The 15367-nt window shown below is 36.5% G+C and overlaps 1 protein-coding gene across 1 annotated transcript in view; it reads left to right on the forward strand.

Annotated features, from left to right (window-relative positions):
- The window catches only part of KIF11 (kinesin family member 11), a 49369-nt gene extending 36625 nt beyond the window's left edge, over positions 1-12744 (forward strand). Inside the window, exons 18-22 of the mRNA XM_060125656.1 lie at positions 4019-4298; positions 6705-6927; positions 8144-8295; positions 9196-9312; positions 11329-12744. Of these exons, the coding sequence (XP_059981639.1) occupies positions 4019-4298; positions 6705-6927; positions 8144-8295; positions 9196-9312; positions 11329-11460 (904 nt within the window). The 3' untranslated portion in view covers positions 11461-12744. The remainder of the gene's footprint in view (positions 1-4018; positions 4299-6704; positions 6928-8143; positions 8296-9195; positions 9313-11328) is intronic.
- The last annotated feature ends 2623 nt before the right edge of the window (positions 12745-15367 follow it).

A 15367-nucleotide genomic window follows, 5' to 3' on the forward strand; every position in this document is an offset into this window, starting at 1 on the left:
ATATCCTTGCCTCCTTTGTCGTAGATTAGTTGACCAAAGGTGCGTGGGTTTATCTCTGGGCCTTCTATCTTGTTCCATTGATCTGTGTTTCTGTTTTGTGCCAGTACCGTATTGTCTTGATTACTGTAGCTTTGTAGTATAGTCTGAAGTCAGGGAGTCTGATTCCTCCCGCTCCATTTTTTTCCCTCAAGACTGCTTTGGCTATTCAGGGTCTTTTGTGTCTCCATACAAATTTTAAGATTTTTTGTTCTAGTTCTGTAAAAAGTGCCATTGGTAATTTGATAGGGATTGCATTGAATCTGTAGATTGCTTTGGGTAGTAGAGTCATTTTAACAATATTGATTCTTCCAATCCAAGAACATGATATATCTCTCCATCTGCTTGTATCATCTTTAATTTCTTTCATCAGTGTCTTATAGTTTTCTGCATACAGGTCTTTTGTCTCCCTAAGTAGGTTTATTCCTAGGTATTTTATTCTTTTTGTTGCAGTGGTAAATGGGAGTGTTTCCTTAATTTTTCTTTCAGATTTTTCATCATTAGTGTATAGGAATGCAAGAGATTTCTGTGCATTAATTTTGTATCCTGCACCTTTACCAAATTCATTGATTAGCTCTAGTAGTTTTCTGGTGGCATTTTTAGGATTCTCTATGTGTAGTATCATGTCATCTGCAAACAGTGACAGTGTTACTTCTTCTTTTACAATTTGTATTCCTTCTCTTCTCTGATTGCCGAGGCTAGGACTTCCAAAACTATGTTGAATAATAGTGGTGAGAGTGGACTTCTTGTCTTGTTCCACATCTTAGAGGAAATGCTTTCAGTTTTTCACCATTGAGAATGGTGTTTGCTGTGGTATTGTCATATATGGCCTTTATTATGTTGAGGTAGGTTCCCCCTATGCCCACTTTCTGGAGAGTTTTTATCATAAATGGGCATTGAATTTTGTCAAAAGCTTTTTCTGCATCTATTGAGATGATCATATGGTTTTTATTCTTCAGTTTGTTAATATGGTGTATCACATTGATTGGTTTGCGCATATTGAAGAATCCTTGCATCCCTGGGATAAATCCCACTTGATCATGGTGTATGATCCTTTTAATGTGTTGTTGGATTCTGTTTGCTAGTATTTTGTTGAGGATTTTTGCATCTATATTCATCAGTGATATTGGTCTGTAATTTTCTTTTTTTGTAGTATCTTTGTCTGGTTTTGGTATCAGGGTGATGGTGGCCTCATAGAATAAGTTTGGGAATGTTCCTTCCCCTGCAATTTCTCAATGTTGGTACCTGTTATCTTTATTCATTCAAGTTGTGATTTTCCAGAATGGTTTTTAATTGTATCTTGAACATTTTGACTATTATGTTAGGAGGTTCAGAATCCTATTTAAGTCTTCTTTTTTAAGTAAGCAGGTCCTGGGCCACTTTTTTGGGCTGTGGTTCCAATAAAAATTTAATTTTCAGAACATTAGCAGTTTTATTCTGGCATGCTTCGTTCCTATGCTACGCATATGTGAAAAATATGTATTCTGCTTTTGATGGATGAAGTGTTCTAAACACATCAGTTAGGTCAAGTTAATTGGTAGTGCTGTTCAGGTCACCTGTATCCTTACTGAGTTTCTGTTTACTTATTCTATCAATTACTAATAGAGGGGTGTTGAGATCTCCTACTATAATTGTAGATTTCTCTATTTCTCTTCTCAATTCTGTCAGTTTTTGCCTCATATAAGTGATGCTCTGTTGTTAGATGTATACACAGTAGGGTTGATACATCTCTGATAATTGACCCTTTTATCATTATGTAATGTCCCTTTTTATCCTTGATAATTTTCCTTATTCTGAAATCTACTTTGTCTGAAATTAATACAAAAACTTCAGTTTTCCCTTGATTGCTATTTGCATAATATAGCTTTCTCCATTCCTTTACTTTTGGCATAAGTCTTTTTTTATTATTATTTTTTAATTTTTGGCTGTGTTGCGTCTTTGTTGCTGCACACAGGTTTTCTCCAGTTGCGGTGAGCAGGGGCTTCTCACTGCGGTGGCTTCTCTTGTTGCGGAGCAGGGGCTCTAGGTGCAAGGGCTTCAGTAGTTTTGGGTCGCGGGCTCTAGAGCACAGGCTCAGTAGTTGTGGTGCATGGGCTTAGTTGCTCTGTGGCATGTGGGATCTTCCTAGACCAGGGCTCAAACCCATATCTCCTGCATTGGCAGGCGGATTCTTAACCACTGTGCCACCAGAAAAGTCCCTTGGCCTAAATCTTTATATTTAAAGTGGATTTCTTATAGACAACATATAATTGGGTCTTGATCTTTTATCGAATTTCACGATGTATGGCTTTTATCTGTGTGTTTAGACCATTCTCATTTAAAGTATTGATATAGTTGGCTTAAAGTGTACCATTTTGTTTTCTATTTGTTGCATCGTTTGTGCTTTATTTCCTTTTTTCCTTTCCTAATTTAAGTTGAGCATTTTTATGTTTTCATTTTATCTCTCCCATTGATTTATCATTTATACTTTTAGAATTACTTTTTTAAACTTTTTTCTAGGATTAATAATATATATTTTAAAATAATTTTAATCCACCTTCAAATAATTTGCTGTTTCATGTGTAATGGAAGGACCTTAACAGTATATTCCCGATTCCTCCTTCCTGTCTCTTATGCATTGTTTTCATGTATTTTACTTCTACATATGCTATATTTACCCAATACATTGTTACTCTGATTATTTTCTTTTTCAGTATGGCTTCTAGAAATTTTTAAATTACATATGTGGCTCACATTATATTTCTGCTGAATGATTCTGCTCTAGAATTCTGGCTATCACCTATCCTACTACCTAACTCCTATCATCTGTTTTTCAATCCTGTTGTTGGTCCTATTCATTGTATCATGTTTCCACTCTGAATTCTTCTTTCTAGATTCTTAATCTAGAAAGTGTTTCTTTTATTCCTAGTGGGTTTTGATTCCTTGAGGGGATAGATTTGTGTTGATAGCCTCTAAGCTTACCACTTAATTTTCTTTTCCTTTTTCAATTATTTTCACTTAATTTGTAGTTGAACTTCCGCTTTCAGCACATTTGCTTCCTCATGTGATTTGCTCACATGGTGTACCATCTAGTGGTAGTAGAGGGTAACCTTCATTCCCCAAAGTTTAACTCTGCTCCTGTGAGATGACTTTGAATGCTATTACAGGGAACTTTACTGAGAGAAGGAAGCCATCAATGAATTTTTTTTTTTTTTTGCGGTACGTGTGCCTCTCTCTGTTGTGGCCTCTCCCATTGCGGAGCACAGGCTCTGGACGCGCAGGCTCAGCAGCCATGGCTTACGGGCCCAGCCGCTCCGCGGCATGTGGGATCTTCCCGGACCGGGGCACGGACCCATGTTCCCTGTATCGGCAGGCAGACTCTCAACCACTGTGCCACCAGGGAAGCCCCATCAATGAATTTTAAATGTATATTTTGATATTAGTTTTATATTAGGGTTATGTTACATTGTACTATGTGTGCTATATGTATAGTTTGTCTCACCCCAATATAATTTTCTTTTAATTATTAGGTACCTTTATAGTTGACTTTGTTTTATAATATTTATAATTTTTATGATTTATTTTGTATCATAGGCAAGGCAAAACTGCGTAAGAACAGAATAACTAACTGATTGTGGACAGTTTTGGGACTAAACTAGAGGCTAGAGGCTGTAGGAGGTGTCCTTAAGTATCATAATCTAGTAGGAGGAGTAAAACACATGGGCAGTGTTCATTTTAATAGCCATATAATTAATATTCTAAGAGGTACAAAGTAAAGTGTCATATCTGGAAAAAGTTTTATAAGAAAAGAGATATTTTCAAAGGTCATTTAGTTGTAGATGTGATGTCAGTCTGCTGTGAAAAGACAGTTAAGGGCTTGGGCTCTGGAATTAGACTGCTTAGGTTTGAATGTGCCATTTTTGAGCTGTGTGATCTTGGGCAAGTTATGTATCCTTTGAGTCTTAGTTTTTCAAGTTAACAGTGTTATTCTCTTTTCCTATAGGAAATCTAAAGATATAATCAGCAAAACAACTTCTCACAGTGAAAAATTTGGTGCTGATTTTGATGACTTGTCAGCGGAACTCAGACATTTTAACCAGGAAGGTACAAAACTGGTTGAAGAGTCTGAGAAACACTGTGATAAACTCAGTAGCAACCTTGAAATAACATCTCAAGAGACTGAACAGAGATGTGAGGCTCTGAACACAAGCACACTTTATTTTTCTGAACAGTGGGTATCTTGCTTAAATAAAAGGGAAGAGGAACTTCAGAATTTATTGAAGGTAATAACTTTATAATTGGAACCTCATTTGGGGAGAATAGTGATAATCAGAAAATTAAATATTCTTGGCTAAGAATTGATTTCAAAACACATGATATTTTAAAGTATAATGTTTTTGTTTTTGTTTTGCTGCATTGGGTCTTCAATGCTGCACGCAGGCTTTCTCTAGTTGCAGCGAGCGGGGGCTACTCTTCGTTGCGGTGCGCAGGCTTCTCATTGTGGTGGTGTCTCTTGTTGTGGAGCGTGAGCTTCAGTAGTTGTGGCTCACGGACTCTAGAGTGCAGGCTCAGTAGTTGTGGCGCAAGGGCTTAGTTGCTCCACGACATGTGGGATCTTCCCAGCCCAGGGCTCAAACCCGTGTCCCCTGCACTGGCAGGCGGATTCTTAACCACTGCGCCACCAGGGAAGCCCCTAAAATATAATTAATGACTTAAAATTTTAAGTGTAACAGTTGGTATGCTTATATATGATCTTGTTTCACATATGTTTCCTAGATCTTCAAATTATTTAACATTTACCTGATCTGTCCTATATCTATCTGTGGTTTTTGACTTGTTAGTTCCTTCAGTTAAGAGCACCCCATCTTTTGATATATAATACTTTTCACCTATGTATGCTTTTTACTTTTCTCCAGGTACATTCAAACCTGTTATTGCTTTAATTATTTAGGATATTGTTCTGGTTACTCAGAAGATATCTGATAGATTTGTGGGTTTGCTTGAACTTAACACTTGCATGAGCCCTTTGTGGCTTGGTTTTTCTTCTGTGCAATAAAATGATTTTACTAATATTCTCAGGAATTAGGTAAAAGAATTTAAGTATTTTAAGCTATATAAGCTATTTTCACTAAAAGGAACCATGACTAGTGGAGAAATAGGTAATTTCAGGTTTGGAGCAGGAAGTGTACCAGATGAGCCTACAGATCTTGTCATACCAGAAAGTGAGGAAGCTGTTAAAGATTAGTGGGGCTGTGTCAGAAAGACTTAGGAGCCAACTTGATGACACTCCCCTGTTTAAAGGTGGTACAATTTGAGCATCAAAAAGAGTAATTGCTACAATAGATTAAGATATGTCAAATATGTTAAAATTGATGAATTCATAAAAATTTCATTAGTCTCCTTTGGATCACGCTAGGGAAGCAAGAAATGATTCTGAGAAGTGGTAAATAAAGGGAAACAATTGAGCATCCATCTGTCTTTCCTGAAAGAACTCTATCTTGGTTCAACAGGGTAATGGATGAAGAAAACTGTTTCAAAGAAGAATCCCAGCTAATAAAATGCAGAAGAAATGACAGGATTAGGATATCACAATTTTGCAACCCTTAGTGAAATAATCCCTGTGGACATTAATGACTGCTTACACCATTTGATCAAAAGCTGAAGGAGATGTTTATAATTAAGAGGGTGACCACACTCTAACACACGGATTAGTCTTCTTTTTTGGGATTTTAGTTCCCCGACCAGGGATTGAACCCAGGGCCTCGGTAGTGAAAGCGTGGAGTTCTATAACCACTGGACCACCAGGGGGTTCTCCACACTGATTAATCCTAATGTGAGAGACATGACCAGGCATTATGTGCTTTCAGTACCACCTATGAAATATTCTTGCCCAAAAGTTAAAAACTTATTTAGATCAAGCCTTTAGATCTAACTAATTTGTAGAAAATACAGAGGACAGATGAACATGTGAAAATAACAGCTTAGAGGTGCAATTGACAAAATCCAGAAATTGAGATATTCAGTAGAGCACAAAGACCTGGTTTCTTCAATGAAAATTTTTTTCAAGGAGAAAAGTATGAGGAAGGATAACTTAGATCAAGAAGGAGTTAAGACTAGAGGGCCTTAAGCCCCGGTTTTCCTGGGATAGTCCTTGTTTATATCTATTGCACTGGGGTTATTACTATTAATGGCCCTTTTTACTCTGAGAATATCTCAGTTTGGATGATAAATTATATAGTCAATTAAGACATATCAACCAAATATAATGATGAATTCTGATTCAAACAAAACAAGTCTGAAAAAGACAATTGGTGAAATTTGAACACTGACTAGACATTTGATATAAAGAAATCAATGTTAAATTTTTTAGAAGTGAGAGTGGTCTTAAGAAGCTCTTAACGCTTAGAGAAGTATGCTGAAGTAAATGGATGAAATGGTATAAGATTTGCTTCAAAATAATCCTGGTGGAGAGCAGGAGTAAGTGGCCAATCTTGTTCGATCTATATCCCATGTAGTAATAAATGTTGAGGCTGGGGAGTGAATATAAGGGAGTTATTATTATTATTTCTACTTTTGCAGTTTCTAAACCTTTTATTATGGAAAATTTCAAGGTAAGGAGAAGTTAAATATTGCATAAAGCACTGACAACTTTGATTTTAATAATGAAGTCTCATTTGCATCATTTACAGGTTGTACAACAAGGTTGTGAGGCTTCAAGTTCAGAGATTACTGAAAAATTAATTGGACATAAAGCAGCTAATGAGAACCAGCATAACATTCTTCTTGGTCAGATAACTATTGATGAAGAAGAATTAATGACACAAAGTCAAGAACTTAATAAAACCGTAAAAATTGGTTTGACAAAGCTTAATTGCTTTCTGCAGCAGGATCTGAAACTGGATATCCCAACAGGTACTTTAAAAGGGAAATGGAATTGTTAAATTTTTTGAAGTTGAATTCAACTGTATACAGTGCTAGATGTTCAGAAAAACAAGGTCCTGCCATTGCCTGATAGAATTTGCCATCTCACTCTGATCAACTCAAATATAGAAAAATTAGAACCCCAAAATAGCTTTGATCAAGCATTAAATGATGCATATGACATATACGCCCAAACACTTGGGCATCATAATTCAGTAAAAGTTTACAAACATTCAGGGAACTGGCTTTGGTTAAGAGAGCACATTTTAAAAGCAAATAAAAACAACCATCTATCTAGCACTGTTTATAAAAGGACATTTTAATACCAAAAATAGTGGAGGAATGTAATTAAATAAATCTAGTTTAATGCAGAGCTTACCACATTGTGCATTTTCTCATGTGTACCTCTCATTTTGTCATGACTGTTAGATTGGCATTTAGGAATTACCATTTTGGGAGGTCAGAGATGGCAAGGATCAGTGTAGGCTATAATGATTCAGGAATGCCTTCATGAAAGAAGGTGTAACAAACTGTTTCACACAGGATGAGTAATTGAGTTATTCATTAGATTGTGGTAGGGGTTGCACACCCTGTAAGTTTAGTAAAAATCACTGAGTGAATTTTGTGGTGTGTAAATTACACTTTAAAGCTTTTTTTTTTTTTTTAGCAATTATAAAAGAGGATGGCACTAAAGGGTGTCAATTTATTTTTTCCCCAAAACTCTTGATATTTATTGTCCACTTTTCAATGAAATTAGGAATATAAATATTAAGTGAAAAGGCAAGTGCCTGTGTAAATTATGAGAGCATGAGTTACTATAAAGAAATGTAACTGGTTAATATTTAGCTACCACCAAATTTAGTGAAATGATTATCCCTGTCAAACTGATCATGCTGCCATTCCTCAGAGCACTCTGAATCGTTTTAGAGCCTACAATACATCTTCTATACATGCTCAGAGATGGAAAATTTCATGTTTTGGTGTAGGTGGAATCTTGAAAATGGTTGAGTCTATTTAAGATCAGTTGTCAAGTTAGGAAATATTTTAAGCAACATATGCCTGACAGATAGCAAGACTGATTCTCATATGTGGCAATGGTTCTATTTTTGGAAGACAAAGACTTATTGGGAGGTATAAATTCTAGCATTAAAAAAAATACCTTACTCATATCCCACACTTCAATTTTTACCACTTATGTCTACTAAAGGTATGACACCACAGAGGAAAAATTATTTATACCCATCAGCACTGGTGAGAACCCAGCCACGTGAACAGCTCCTTGATCAGTTGAAAAGGAAACAGCCTGAGCTGTTAATGATGCTAAACTGTTCAGAAAACAACAAAGAAGCGACCAGTCAGGTAAAATTTATTTTAGGCATCATAATTTTAGAACTCTCCCATGAACTCTTTAAAAAAATATATATATATATTTATTTATTTATTTAGGTTGTGCCAGGTCTTAGCTGCGGCAGGCAGCCTCCTTAGTTGTGGCTTGTGGGCTCCTTAGATGCGGCATGCATGTGGGATCTAGTTCCCTGACCAGGGGTCGAACCCGGGCCCCCTGCATTGGGAGTGTGGAGTCTTATCACTGCACCACCAGGGAAGTCCCTCCCATAAACTCTTGATGTCATCTTCACGAGAAGAATTTTATTCTTTGCCCTTCAGTCCTACCCTGTCTCATTAAGGATAGTTGACTGCTAAGCCTGTTTCTTTTAATTGGGCCATTTTTTATGATTAGACTTAGAGATAATTATAATAGACAATGTTTATGTTATGCTGATTATGTGCCCGACACTGTTCTAAACACTTTACATACATATTTACTCACTTAATTGTCTCAATAACTCTATAAGGTGAATGCTAGTACTATCCCCGTTTTAAAAGGTGAGGAAACTAAGAATTGCCTTGTCCTAAGTCACAAGGATGGAGCTGGAATTAGAACCTAGCTCCACAATTTGTGCCCTTAACTATAGTGATGATAGAAAAGTTGGGAAATTGGAGAGTAACAAAGAAGGTAAAAAATAAACTGTAATCTCTTTATTCTGAGATTACCATATTTAACATTTTATTATAGGTACTTCTCTATATGAACACATAATAGGAATTATTTTCATTACTTTGTAGACTTCCTACTGATTTTGTTGAGGTTTAACTTTTATGTAATGGACATTGTGTTATTTTCAAAGAAGAAAACTGCCTTTACTTGTGTGAAGGTTTTTAAGCCCTGGGACTTAATCACTCATCAGCTTCTTATTTTAGGACTTGGATGAAGAAAAGGCAGTTCTGGTGCACACTGTTGAAGAACCTCTAAGTCAAGAGCCATCTGTAGACACTAGTTTGGATTGTTCATCAAGTTGTGGGGTTCCATTTTTCCAGGTACCTGATTATATCCTATCAGATAACCTTTCCACATCTGATGTAAGTCAGTCATTTGCTATTCAGTATAAAGGGATTACTCTTGGTGGGTGGAATAGAAAAAATATTTCAGTCATTCATTTGGGATGGCTTGTTAACTTTTCTGATTTAAATTATTTACACAAGTATGATAATCGATTAGGGGTTTTTGGTAGGATAAATAAAGGCAAAATATGACTTAATCCCATCCTTAGCTGGTAATATTCTGCTGTTATATTTATCCCTTTTCTGCTTCCTACATACTCAGAATGATACTAAAAACAGTCATTTCTCTCTTCCCTCCACCTTTGACATGGAAGTCCTGGAGCCTGTCTCTGTCTATGATCAGACTTTGAAGGCTAAGAAGTTTAAAAGATTGAGAGACCGAATGCCTCTCTGTTAAATGACTGATTCTCCAACTTGAGGCTTTTCTCCTATTCACTATTCCCCCACGTAGCCTCCTGCCCTGATCTTGTGTGTTTAAATCCCATGCCCTCTCCTATTACCTTTTCATCACTGTTGGGAGTATGGCACTGTAAACTATCTACATCTTTCCCTCTAATTTGAAGTCATGAGCCTAGACAGTCTGTGAGGTAAGGATTTCCTTACTTACATAGGACATTGATGTCTACATTTTATAGTTGAAGCACTGCTTCTGATATGTATATGCTTGTACCTGTCTTTAATAGACCTGCAGGCCTCCACCAAGATCTAAAGATTCTCCATCCCTGATTTAAGCTGTTAAAACTTCTAGTTCAGATTTTATTAAATTCCTCTCTGTCTGCATCAAGGCAGTTTTATCTCCAAAGTCTTCCTACCTTTTGCTTCATTCTTTACTATTAGAAAACTCTAGATATATTTCTTTCTATTTATTGACCCTCTCTTCTATCTTATAAAGTTAAGAAAAGGGGGAAAGTTAAGAGAAGGGAACCTTAGTGACTACTTAATCCCTGTTTGGAAATCCTTTCGTTATTAAAGTTTATGATGTTTTGAAGGCCAGGCTTAGTGGTTCGGCTATGGCAAAGAAGTTCCTATAGTACCAGAAAAGACTTGGGATTGGATTTTAGACCTTACCTGAAGTCCAGAAATTATTTTTACTCTGATAGCAGTCTGATATGGGGAAATTTTCTGGGTTAAAAACTTTAAAGTTGGTTTATGATTTGTCTAAGAATTGATGAGTGGGTCTACAATGAAAGTTGTCAGTTACTTAAAGCCTCTCTAAGGGCAAGTACAAGGATTCCAATGAAATATTTCCAAATGAGAAATATGAAATAAGTTTTTTTAAAGATAAGATACAACTTAAATAAAAAGTGCCTTGAGGTAGCCTGTATATCAGATTCTGTGCTTAAAATAGAATTGCCTTTTTTTTTTTTTTTCGCCCTCACTGCACCTCTTGTAGGATCCTAGTTCCCTGACCAGGGATTGAACCCAGGCCCTCAACAGTGACAGCACGGACTCCTAACCACTGGACCACCAGAGAATTCCCAGAATTACCATTTTTGTACAATAACAAATCTTTGTTTCCCGAGAGCAAGATTTCTAGCAGCCACACTATTGACATTTTGAGCTGGATAATTCTTTGTTGTGGTGACCTGTCCTATGTATTATGTTTAGCAGCTTCCCTGGCTTTTGTCCACTAGAAACCAGTAGCAACCACCTAGTTTTAACAACCAAAAATGTCTCCAGACAGTACCAAATGTCTCCTGGGGTGCAAAATCTCCCTACTGAGAACCATTGCCCTACAGTAAAATGTGTAATTATTCCTTGGAAAATAATACAGAAAATTAATATTTCTTTCTTCCCCCTCTTGGTAATAAAATGAAGAAGGCATTCATTTCTACTTGCCAAATTGTTGGCTCAAATTTGTGCTGAGTGTTTTCTGAAGTTTTCCACACCTAATTTCTTGCCTATAAACCAGAGAACTTTGAAAATAGAATATGATTAATATGTATCAGATGTTACTTTATATTGACTTAATTTTCCCCCTTAAATCCACAGCATAAAAAATCACATGGAAAAGATAAAGAAAACAGAGGCATTAATCCGCTGGAGAGGTCTAAAGTAGAAGAAACTATAGAGCAATCTGTTACGAAGAGCAGATTACCTCTACGAGCCCAGAACAATTTTTAGTTAACTTGAGGACTGGTAATTTTACTTTCTAAGAAAAATGAAAAATAAAACCTGTAACCCCAGAACTTGAGCCTTGTGTATAGATTAAAAATGAGTAGAAAATATCAAGGCAGTACTGTAAATTTAGTTGAATTTATTATCTACCCATTTTTTCTGTCATTGCTGTAGTTTACTGTATATTAAGTTGGGTTTCATTTGGGATTTGCATTGAGTAAATATGTATTTCTAGCTTTTGATATAAAATAGCTCTTTCATAACAAATGAAAAATATTTTTCTAGTATATTACTAAATAGCAGATATATAGAAGCTGCAGTGTTCTTTTAGGCTTGAACTTATATAGGTAAATATCACCAGCGCATGGTTTTAGGAAGGACCATATCCTTTCTTTTCTTTGTATGATTTAATTATGTTTATATTTGCTTACCTCCTTCCCTAGACTGTTTCATTCTGCCTTCTCAGCAAACTTTCTCCCTTTTTTTGTCACCAAACCATTTGTAGCGCTACAAAATGGTATCCATTATTATTATGAGATAGCCAGAATTTTACCTAGAAATCTTTTACACTTTGCTGTGGTTATCTCTAAAATTGCTGTCAACAGTAAACACAACCCTAGAAGTATCCCTTCCTTCAATATTTTAATTTGTTTCCCCCTAGATATGAAAGCATTTCATTCCTTTATGAGGCCTAACACATTAGTCCCCACAGAGTTCATAAAAAGCCATCTTCTCCAGAATATAGATTGCTATTATGAGAGAACTACCTGGAGTTCTGATTAATGGCTATGTGACCCTATTTTGAAGCCTGTATCTTGTGCAAAAGGTCAAAGTGTTTAAGTGCTTTTTGAAGCTATTAATTATGACTATCATTTATATTCATTTACCTGGTGAAACTTTTTGTTGTTCTTTGTATATAATAAAATATGTGTGTATATATTTTTTGCTCTTGAAATCTTAACCCTTATTAGAAGGGCCCTGACAATTTTGATCTGGCAGCCAAATTTCTGGAAGTTGGGATGTTTCAGCATGAAGAACCAGAGCACTTAGAAGGAATATATGTGAAGAATAAATTTTTTACACACATCAAGTTTAAGTGTATAAATTCCGATTTGATTCTGATAGCTAAGTAAAACCAAACCCTGTTGGAGAATTAGAAAATCTGCTACTTCAAGGAACTAAGTTTGCCTTGCAGAGTACTAATTATCTTAATAAAAATGATCATATAATTTCTCTGCAAAATCAGATGTCAACATAAGCTATGGATAATATCTAAAAATATAAGCTACCCTCAGTAAACCCATGATTAATAAATTTGGTTTCTACATTAACTTATTTGTCTCATTATGTCTTATTTGGCAATGGGTATGTTTACAGAGTTAAGCCAGTTGTATTAAAATTCCTAAAATAAACTTCTACCGAAGTACCAGCAAGGAAGAAGGGCCTTGGTAAATATCCTGGCTTTCAGTTGCACTTGAAGGGGCTATGATTTAGTGTAAGATTAATGAAAAACAGATTGGGCCTCACAGGGCCTGAAGTCCAGCTTTAAGTCATCTCATTCCCTAAGTTTTAAAGTTATCTAGGAATGCTAATGCAACTGGTTGAACTGCCTGACAGAAGCAAAAATAAATCTGGAGAATTTTAACATCCAGAGCCTTAAATTAGCTCTGTAAATTGTTGTTGTGGTGGTGGTACGCAGGCCTCTCACTGTCGTGGCCTCCCCCGTTGCGGAGCACAGCCTCCGGACGTGCAGGCCCAGCGGCCATGGCTCACGGGCCCAGCCGCTCCGTGGCACGTGGGATCCTTCCGGTCCGGGGCATGGACCCACGCCCCCTGCATCGGCAGGTGGACTCCCAACCACTGCGCCACCAGGGAAGCCCTGTAAATTTTAATATACAATGTCAAGGACTCAAAAAATAACCCTCAGCAAAAACAGAGTAGGTAGCTTCAAGGACCCATTCCTCCTCAAAGGCAGAAACATTCAGAAACAATTTTGTCAGAACTTGGAAGCAAATGTTGAATCAAGAACAAAGTAACTTAAAAACTAGGAAAGCTTTTTGGTGTTTTACTTGCCCTTGTTACATTCCCCTTCCCAGCTCTGTGGTGGTCTTGAAGACATGCAGAAGCCCATCGTTCTCAAAGAGTGAGACCCTGTTCCCTGGTCATGAAGGAGCAGAGGAGATCTTAATCTCAGAAAGTTGTTTGTTGAAACCTGTCTAAGCCAACCTGAAGGACTGAAGCAAGGCACTTTCCTTTGTTTCATCTAACTCAGAACTCAGGGTGGAAAAATGGCAGGTATTTCTCAAAAATATTGTAAGGCAAATGAACAACCTGCTGCCACCTTTGGCAAAGGATTACAGTTGAGGTAAATAAAGGAGTGCCTAAAGCCTGAGAGGAAAAAATGGGAGAGAATTTCCTAGGGAAGTTAGGCTACTCAAAAACAACAGTGTATACTAGGGAACTGAGAAAGCCATCAGTTAGGCCAAGTTGCATGGTTAGAAAAGACCTGAGAAGACCTAAGTGTTCACTGCTGGCTGAACTCTAGGCTCAGCACAAGCAGGAAGTGAAGGCTAAGCTGATTTAAAATGACCTAGCTAAGCACTTAAAGGAGTGCTCCAACACACCAACCTACAAAGACTGGGAGGATTTTTTTTTTCTTTTAATTCTTGTTTTATGTATTTATTTTTTGGCTACTAGCATTCAAGAAAATCTGTCAACACACTAGCTGAACACAAGCAAAAAAGTCTTTAGAGACTATGTAAGTCAAAGAATTGAGACTTTACAAAAGAATAGTTTAGAAAAGTCACTAAATAAATTGCTACAGCCCACAGCAAGGAACAAAAACAAACCCCAAAGCATGAAGAATCTGATTTCCAAAGTTACCCTATTACAATATTCAAATGTTCAGTTTTCAACAAAAACTAGGAATTATGCAAAGAAAGTATGGCTCATTCACAGAAGAAATGAACATAAACCATCCCTGAGGGAGCACAAACTTTGGACTTTAAATCAACTGTCTCATGTATGCTCAAAGAGCTAAAGGAATCCAGTAGGAAAATGTCTCAACAAATAGAGGATATCTGTGAAGAAACCATAAAAAGGAACCATACAAATTTGGAGCTGAAAAGTAAGATAACTGAAATGAAAAAAATCACTAGAGGCTTCCAACAGTAGATATGATCAGGCAATAGAAAGCCAGTGAACTTGAAGCTAGGTCAATTGAAATTGTCCAATTGAAGAAGCAAAAAGGGAAAAGAATGAAGGAAAAAGTAGAACTTAAGAGACATGTGGAGCACAATGAAGCACACCAATATTTACAAAAAGAGAGTACCAAAAGAATAGGAGAGAAAGAAAGGCAGACAGTACTTGACGAAATAATGGCTGAAAACTTCTCAGATTTGTTAAAACACTCAAATCTACACATCCAAGATGCTCAATAAATCCAAACAGGATAAACTCAAAGAGATCACAAGATAATCAAACTGTTAAAACTGAAGACAGAATCTTGAAAGCAGCAAGTGTAGTCTTCAGGAAAATGCAAATCAAAACCACAATGAGATATCACTTTACATCCACAAGGATAGCTATAGTAAAAACAGAAAATGACAAGTCGTGGTGAAGCTGTTCAATGGGAACCCTCATATATTTCCTGTGGGAATGTAAAGTGGTTCGGCCACTGTTTAAAAAGTTTGGTGGTTCATAAACAAGTTAAATGTAGAATCATCATTTCACCCAGCAACTCAACTCCTAGGTATCTACCCAAGAGAAAAGAAAAAATGTATCCACACAAATTTGTACACAAATGTTCATGTTAGCTCTATGAGCTAAATGGTATAAACAATCCAAGTGTCCATCAACATATGAGTGGATAAATATGTTATATACATATAATGGATTATTACTCAGCCATAGA

This window comes from Lagenorhynchus albirostris, chromosome 16 (assembly GCF_949774975.1).
Source record: "Lagenorhynchus albirostris chromosome 16, mLagAlb1.1, whole genome shotgun sequence".
Classification (NCBI taxonomy): Eukaryota; Metazoa; Chordata; class Mammalia; order Artiodactyla; family Delphinidae; genus Lagenorhynchus; species Lagenorhynchus albirostris.